The following is a 9,093-nucleotide window of genomic DNA, read 5'->3' as shown; positions in this document are numbered from 1 at the left end:
CTTCCTTTTTTTTTTTCCCCACCTCTGCCTGGGCGGTTTGCAACACCGGCCGAGCGAGCGAGCCAGCCGGCGTAGCGTTCGGGGGTTGCAACAATGCTGGGGCCCTGGAGATTTCAACCTCCGTAAGTAGCGAAGGGGGTGGTGGTGGAGGAAACGGGGCTAGCGGGGTTGGGGAGGGAGAGAGCGTTGATCCGCGTCTCCCGGTTGCTCCCGGCTCCCCTTCCTCCCTCCCCCATTTCACCCACCCACCCCCATTCCCTCTCCTTCCCACCCCCACCCACCCCTCTCCAGAACCAAACACCACACAAGAGCTCCCAACTGGGAAAGCAGCTTTCGCTTGCAAGTGGCGAACCGCAGCTGCTCCAGTGCGGTATCCAGAGGGGAGGCATGATTAGATTCTTAACCTCCCCCCTCCCCACCCACCCACCATTGGAAGAGAGGGGCCATTGGAAAGGATGGGCGGCGAGGAAAAAGGAACGACCCTTCCCCGTTTCCGAGAGAGATCAAAAGAAACAGAAGGAGATCGAATCCGATACCCCTGTTCCAGTTAGCAGGCTCACTCTTCCTCCTCCTCCTCTTCTTCCTCCCCCTTTCACCAGCTTTTTCAGCCGAATCTGTAAGCATCCCTTTCTGGATGCTACATTTTAACTTTTATTTCCCACCCCTCAGCAACTGTTTGGCAAGTGGGAAAGGACATCTACATTCTCCTAGTTTCTCCTTTTAATAAAGATTTGCAAGGAGTTAGGGTGGGGGAGAAGGGTGGTAAAGGGTTGCTTGGCTGCTGATTTATTTGAGATTTACTTCTTCTTTGGACCAAGGGAATTAGTCACTCCAGGGATGGATGACTGGAGTGGAGCTGGGAATTGTCTTAGAAGTGCAGGGTTGCTTCTTTCTTCCTCTGATTCTTCTTTTTTTGCAACCCCCTCCTCTCTATTTCTTTGCTTGATGCAGAGAGTCGGTACCAAAAAAAACAACCTTGGAGAACAAACATTTTTTTCCTTAACCTGCTTGGGCACTGCTACGAAATCCTTGAACTGGAACCTGTAAACTCAATAATCAGAGCCACATGTCTCTTCTGTCTATCTACCCCAAGGAAAGCTTAGGAAGGAATCTCCAAGACTGGGAATAGAGGAGACTAGGAGTTGGGACAAAATTTGATCTGAGCAAATGCCACCTAGCCCTCGATCTAACAAATCACAACAGCCAACCCACCCTTCCAGCCGCAAATGCATGGAAAACAGGGTGATTGATGATGGGGTGATTTATGGTGATTTATTCGCCCGTTCCTATAACTTATTGCGTTCAGAGAGTAGAAGTATTTTCCATTGGGAGATGGAGAAGGTGTAGGGGTTGGGGGTGGAGAACAGGGCATGCTATTTGCCAGAATGCAATTCAGTGACACTGGCTATGTTTGTGGGTCAAAATGGGGGTGCAAAGAAATGGATTTGGGTGGAATTGCTCCATCCATCTGCCTGAAATTGCCTTCTCAGAAGGACAGCAACCGAGAAAGCTCCAACATTTCCAATTCTTGGTGGCCATCATCGGGTCCCCTCAAAGTGACTTAGATTATTGCATGGTCATTCGAATAGAATATAGAATACAGTTACCAAAACTATAGGAAATCAGATACTAGTTATTGTTGAGGCCACAGGGATAGACCCAGTTCTAGCCTGCATGAGAAGTTCTGGATGATCATTTAAAAGACAATACTTGTATCTCCAAGCATATAGTCTCCCTGTGCCTCTATGTGAAAGCATTTGTGCAGTGTTACTGCCTTTCCACCAATGCTTTTGTGAAAATAACTTACTTACCAACTGATTAAAGCAGAAGCGAGTGAGTGATGATGAGGCTTTTTCAGAGAATTAGACTCTGATAAGAATTTGTAAGTATTTCATCATTGTCTAGCCCCATCTTTTATTTATTCATTCATTTATTTTTTAAAAAAATGATATGATGGAGATCATAAATTGAATTACTTACTTAAGGAATCCCAGCTCTGGTATTTTCCTTTATTATGAGTTTTAAATTAAGTTTTAATCTCTGAGCATTTGATTATATAGGCACCCCCGAGCAAAAAGGATTATAGGGTATCAGGTGTTTGAGAAGCTACTTCTATTTCAGGTATTGCTGTTATAAAAAGGCATACATAGACTTACAGAGATAAACTCTCTGTAAATATTATAGCAGGAAGCCTGCAATGGCATTTAAATGTTTTTTAAAAACCAAAATTGGGGGGGGGGGACAGACATAGAGAGAAACAGAGAGAGACATAGATTGAGATTGAGAGATTTGTTTTAGCAAAAGAAAAAAGAAAAAAGTGGGGGGTACTTTTCCCTTGGAGAGAGCTGTTCAGACTAAAAAGGTTCTGAACCGGGGCAGGAAACCAAGCAAAAACCGAGATGGATAATAGTGAGGATGAAAGGCTTATAAAATGGTTCTTCTGTTCTCATTAGAACTGAGTAACTAAACTGACAGCCATTTTATGTATATTTATGGACATATTGTACATGTGTGTGTGAGAGAGAGAGTGTGAGGGTGTGTGTGTATTAGGATGGGGGAACAAATTGGAATGATGTAGGAAAGCATTCCTAGGGTTAGGAAGCCAAAGGGTTTCACTGACAGACAATGACTTCCCTTTGGGAATCTCGAAAAGCTGCAACTGAGAAAATGTCTGTTGATCTAACATTTCTAAAATCAGAAGTCTTGGTTCTTGGCAAAGAGAAGCCAAGTCTCATTTGCCTTCTTCTACCTGTGTTTTGACTTCTAACAGTGTCATGACTAGATTTCCCTGCTTGTGACAGCCTGGTATTTGTGTTCTCTTTTTGCCTTTTGCAGGAGATAACATGTATGCTTGCTGCTCTACGGTGATTCAGGAGCAGGATCTCAACAGAAAAATGCGTATCTGGATGGTGCAAACCATCACTTTTGCTTTAACGTCTCTTGTCCTGGCCTGGGCAGAGAGCATCGAATATTATGGCGAGATCTGTGACAATAAATGTCCCTGTGAGGAGAAAGATGGCCTCTTAACGGTGAGCTGTGAGAACCGGGGCATCATTAGTCTTTCTGAGATTAGTCCTCCCAGATTCTCCATCTATCATCTCCTGCTGTCTGGGAATCTTCTCAACCGGCTCTACCCCAACCAATTTGTTAACTACAGTGGGGCTTCTATTTTGCACTTGGGGGGCAACGATATACAAGACATTGAAACAGGAGCCTTTCATGGTCTGAGGGGCTTAAGGAGGCTGCACCTCAACAACAACAAACTGGAGATACTGAGAGATGACACTTTTGTAGGCCTGGAGAGCTTGGAGTATCTTCAAGTTGATTACAATTATATCAGTGCCATTGAACCCAACTCCTTCAGCAAACTCCACCTGCTACAGGTGCTGATCCTGAATGACAATCTCCTCTCATCGTTGCCCAACAATCTGTTCCGCTTTGTGCCCTTGACTCATCTTGACCTTAGGGGCAACCGACTGAAACTGCTGCCATACCTGGGCCTTCTGCAGCACATGGATAAGGTGGTGGAGTTGCAGCTGGAAGAGAACCCATGGAATTGCTCCTGTGAACTGATCTCTCTCAAGGATTGGCTGGACAGCATATCCTATTCAGCCTTGGTGGGGGATGTAGTGTGTGAAACTCCCTTCCGGTTACACGGGAGAGATTTGGATGAGGTTTCCAAACAGGAGCTTTGCCCTCGGAGACTTATCTCAGATTATGAAATGAGACCACAAACCCCACTAAGTACTACAGGGTATTTTCATACCACTCCAGCCTCTGTAAACTCTGTGGCTACTTCCTCTTCAGTTGTTTACAAAACACCCTTGAAACCCAAAGGGACACGCCAGCCTAACAAGTCTAGGGTGCGTCCCACCTCTCGATTGCCCTCCAAGGATCTGGGATACAGCAATTACGGCCCTAGCATTGCTTACCAGACCAAATCCCCGGTGCCTTTGGAGTGTCCTACAGCTTGCACTTGCAACCTACAGATATCTGACTTGGGCCTCAATGTCAACTGCCAAGAAAGGAAGATTGAGAGCATCTCAGAGCTCCAACCCAAACCGTATAACCCCAAGAAGATGTACCTGACTGAGAACTACATTGCCCTGGTGCGCAGGTCAGATTTCCTGGATGCTACTGGGTTAGATTTGCTCCACCTGGGTAATAACCGTATCTCGGTCATTCAGGACCGGGCCTTTGGAGATTTAACTAATTTGCGGAGGCTCTATCTGAATGGGAATCGTATTGAAAAATTGAATTCGGAGCTTTTTTATGGGCTTCAGAGCTTGCAGTACCTTTTCCTGCAATATAATGTTATCCGGGAGATTGAGACGGGCACGTTTGATCCTGTGCCCAATTTACAGCTCTTATTTCTCAACAACAACTTGCTGAGATCTTTACATGTGGGCATCTTTTCTGGCTTAACACTCTATAGATTAAATCTGCGGAGCAATCATTTCTCCTACCTTCCTGTAAGTGGGGTGCTTGATCAACTAAAATCCTTGCTGCAGATAGATCTTCATGAGAATCCATGGGATTGTACATGTGATGTGGTGGGCATGAAGTTATGGCTTGAACAACTCAACACGGGAGTCCTTGTGGACCAGGTAATCTGTGAATCCCCTAAGAAATTTGCTGAGAATTATATGAGGAACATCAAACCAGAGCTGCTCTGTCCAGACTATTCTGACATCATTGTTTCCACACCCACTCCATCATCCATGCAGGGACCAGCAAGGACCACCTCTTTCTCCAATTCGGGGCAGTTCAATAGCACCATGGAAGAGGACAGTTCAGCATCACCTTCTGGTGGCTCTTCTTCCTCCTCTTCCTCTTCTTCCACGGTGCCTTTATCGGTGCTGATTCTCAGCTTACTGCTAGTCTTCATCATGTCTGTGTTTGTGGCTGCAGGTCTTTTTGTGCTGGTTATGAAACGTAGGAAAAAGGTTCAAGGTGACCATGCCAGCACCAACAACTCAGATGTGAGCTCCTTCAACATGCAGTATAGCGTGTACACAGGAGGGGGAACTCCCCATTCTCACCTCCACACACATCACCAGCAACATCCACAGCATCTTCACCGTGGAGGAGGAGGAGGAGGTGGTGGTCCAGCTTTGCCTAAGGTGAAAACCCCAGCAGGACACGTCTATGAGTACATCCCTCATCCTTTAGGCCACATGTGCAAGAACCCCATCTACCGCTCCAGGGAGGGCAATGCGGGTGAGGATTACAAAGATCTTCACGAGCTCAAGGTGACCTACAGTAATCATCATCTCCAGCCCCAACCCCCTCCTCCCTCACAAGTTTTGGGGCCACCTCCCACAGCTCCAGGGGGACAAGAGGAATCCCTCCGGAACCCCACATACAGTGTCAGCACCATTGAACCTCGGGACGAGTTGCTTTCCCCTGTTCAGGATGCTGATCATTTTTACAGGGGCATTCTGGAGCCTGACAAACACCCTTCTTCCACCTTGGGGGGCAGTAACCTTCCTGAGTACCCTAAGTTCCCTCCAACTGCCTACACCTATTCCCCTAACTATGACATTAGGCGCCCGCCTCACCCCTACTTGCATTCCGGCTCGGGGGACAGTAGGCTCCGGGAAACAGTGCTCTACACTCCCCCAAGCACTGTTTATGTAGAGCCCAGCAGGAACGAATATCTGGAGCTTAAAGCAAAGCTAAATGCAGAGCCGGACTACCTCGAAGTATTGGAAAAACAGACCACGTTCAGTCAGTTTTGAGATCTCTTTTCCTCCCGTCCTTTCTCCTAGAGATCATTTGTATTTAATAACCACACACAAAGAAATACAATGGTGACCTGCTTCCCCTCTGTGTCCTTTTCCTCCCCAACCTGCCTTTGCTTCATTTGTTGGAAGGCAAATTGCCTTGGCACAGGGATTTGCAGCTTTGGGGGAAAGTAATGAAAGGAGTGTTCATAGTTCTAGATCGCTATTTCTCTCTCTCTTTTACAGCCCATAGGAACCAATTGATTGAGTGAAAATAGGCACAGTTTTTGTTCTCTCATCACTTTATGCGGTGTGTTGTTTTGTTAAAGAAAGCATTGGCATCTGTAAAACAAAAGGGTATCATTGAGCTGGATGTCAAAACAGGGAAAAAAAAGGTCTTATCCACTTTATCCTGTTATTTTATTTTGGATATGCACTGCTCACAATTTAATTCTCCCTTGGTTTAAAAATAATAATAATGCAGGGCACCAAATCCCATTTTTAGCCACGAATCATGGGTCTGATTGGTATTTGGGACAAGGTTAGCACACCCTGAATTCACAAGGCATTTTGTTCTTTCCCTTCCACCCTTTTTTTTAAAGAAAAGGGGAAAAAAAGGAAAAAAAGAGGATGTATTTGTATGTTTCTGGACTTTTGATTAAAAAATCAATATTATGATCTCAAAAGAATCACCACAGAATGTGGACAAATCAATAAAGAGTTCAGAGATATATGATCCATAACTGGGTAGTAAAATAACTTATTGAAATATATACAAAAAAGGAAATATTTTATTGTAGCTCCTATTTTTATATGCGCGCACACATACATAAACACTCACATATATGGTAGCATTTCCTTCAATGTTTGAGGGTTCCTTGTGAATGGAAGAGTTTTCTTAGCCATAGACTAAAATGTGATAAAAGAAATGTTTAGACATGAATATCATACGACTGCATTTGGCAACCTGCTAGGAATGATGGCAATTCCTTGTTCTGCATAAAACTGATGGCTCTTAGTGGCTGTTGCTGTATAATGTGTGTAATGGCCAGTAGAGATGATAGTATGGATAAATTCTAATTGCTGTCCTGAACAATTTCATCTTTTTAGTGTCTGTGATGACCAGGAAGATGAAATCTCTATTAAAGGTTAGGTGTTCTTCATCCTCAAAAGATATTTCAGCTTTCTAGGAGCTATAGAGTTGTAGCCGCCCCGAGTCTTCGGAGAGGGGCGGCATACAAATCTAATAAATTGAATTGAATTGAATTGAATCCTGAGGCATATATGAAACATCTGACTACAACTTTACCTATCACAACTGCTTCCACATTTTTTGAGGGAAAGCTTCCTCCTTGGCCAAAATATTAGGTTTGTTGGGTTTTTCCACTTCACACAAGGAGGTAGTTTTATCACAGTCTACGATTGGCTCAGAAGAGTAATGTGGCATTCTCTGATTTGCAACGCAATCGGAGCCCTGGCGAATCCCAGGAGTGTTTGGAAAAAAAACAGTTCAAATGATAAAACCTCACATACAAAGCCCAAAAAATAATAAAAATGCAGTTAAAATGAAAAAAAACTATATGAGATATATTGAATTGTGGCTTCTCATTAATAATTACTTTTATGAGTCTCACAGTAGATTGAATAATTTTGCTAACTCAATGAGGGAGGTGTAATTTTTTAAATTATTATTAGGATTATTTTATTAGCCAGGTGTTTAGACTGGATTTGGCATTTGTTATCAATCTATCGAGTCCTTCCTCGAAACCTATTTTATTATTATTGTTATTATTACTTGAGCAGGAGGGTGGCAGAATTACGTTTCATTTTGTTTAAATGACACTGGCAAAACAGCTTAGCAGTTGGCAGTTGCTGAAGTCCATTTCAAATCATTCATTCAAGTAGAATTGCCTTTGAAGAGATCTCTCTGTTGCCCCAGCATCTTGAAAGGCCGTACAGTGGACTGTTCAAATCTATTTATGATGTATTCATCCTTTCTTCTTTGAAAACCAAGCAGTGGCAAACATATCCATAAATACAGATTCAACTGTATGAAGGGACAGGATGTCTTCTATGTATTCCAGCACATGTATATTTTTTTTAAGGAAAAAAACCCCAACTTTATAAATAAATACTTGATAACAATTTCAAACGGAAGGAAATGAAATAATCTTTACCTCATGTTCAGTTATTTATTTCCAGTGACATGTTATCCAGAACAACATTATCTTCTCCCCCCCACTCCCCAATGCTGCAAAAGGATTAAAATATTATAAGGCTTTACATCCAGTTATTCTGAAGGGATACTTGTGAAGTTAAATGCGATCCTGCAGTTTCTACTTTTAATTTTATTTCTTCTTGACCATTCCGCATAGAAATTGGTTAAAAGATATTTCAGGTGCATTTTTTTTTCCAATTTGTGAAAGAGAAGATCATTTCATTGGGTTATTTTTTTCCCTATATGAATTGTCTGTCTGGCATATTGGTTTGATGCTTTTCTCACAAATGAGGTTCATAAAATATACAATAGGGTTTTTTTTTTTACAAAGGATGTATTATTTTGTTTTGCAGAGATAATTCTACATTCTTCTCCTTTTCCTACCTGACTGAAAACCAGAACCAAACAATCATACGGTATCATGAAAATATATTTCTGGAGCCAACACATTTAAATATGATTATGGAAACTAGCCTGAGCATAATATTTTGCTATCTAAAGATGTGAACGAGATACCGTTTCTTCTTTTTTTCTAAGATGTAGATGTGAAAAGTTATTGGAGGTGAATCTTTGAGAGAGAAAAAATTACAGCTTTTGTGTGTTGTTCACTTAGAATGCAAATCCTAAGGGAGATTTGATAGAAGTGTTTAACATTATGCTTGATGTGGAAAATGTGACCAGAAAGGATTTCTTTCTTTGCAGATTTATTCACTGAAATGAAATTTAGGAAGATCCAAATCAGGGAAATAAAATATTCTGTGCACAGTGAATGGGTTAAACTGCAAAACTTGTTGCCGTCTACAGTGATGACGGCCATCATTTAAAATAGTTTTAAAGGAAAACTGGATTAATTGGCTTGATATCTCTGGCATGATTACTTAAAGACCAACAGATTGAGAATGCAAAAGGTCTTCTGAGATTTCAAAGGTATCTCCTGGGTGATTGTCTGATGCTGATACTAGATTGAATGGGACCTTAGTCAGATCCATCAATTGTTATTATCCCATGTCAAAAAACAACAAAAATGTTTTCACTGCTGATATTGGAGTTCTCACTGATTGTCCGGGGGGGGGGGATCACAATTCAAAACTGGGTTGTCAAATGAATGCTTTATTTTGGTTGGATGACTGAAGAAAGATGGCAAATTGA

At 42.4% G+C, this 9,093-nt stretch overlaps 1 protein-coding gene across 1 annotated transcript; it reads left to right on the top strand.

The window, feature by feature from the left end:
- The first annotated feature begins 2,843 nt into the window (after positions 1 to 2,843).
- Positions 2,844 to 5,926, top strand: SLITRK5 (SLIT and NTRK like family member 5). Its single transcript, XM_070751865.1, has one exon. It carries the CDS (start codon positions 2,844 to 2,846, stop codon positions 5,739 to 5,741), a length of 2,898 nt encoding a protein of 965 aa, XP_070607966.1. The 3' UTR covers positions 5,742 to 5,926.
- Positions 5,927 to 9,093: the final 3,167 nt, after the last annotated feature.

Source organism: Erythrolamprus reginae, chromosome 4 (assembly GCF_031021105.1).
Source record: "Erythrolamprus reginae isolate rEryReg1 chromosome 4, rEryReg1.hap1, whole genome shotgun sequence".
Classification (NCBI taxonomy): Eukaryota; Metazoa; Chordata; class Lepidosauria; order Squamata; family Dipsadidae; genus Erythrolamprus; species Erythrolamprus reginae.
The sequence above is the reverse complement of the archived record's forward strand: the minus strand, read 5'-3'. Positions and strand labels throughout refer to the sequence as shown.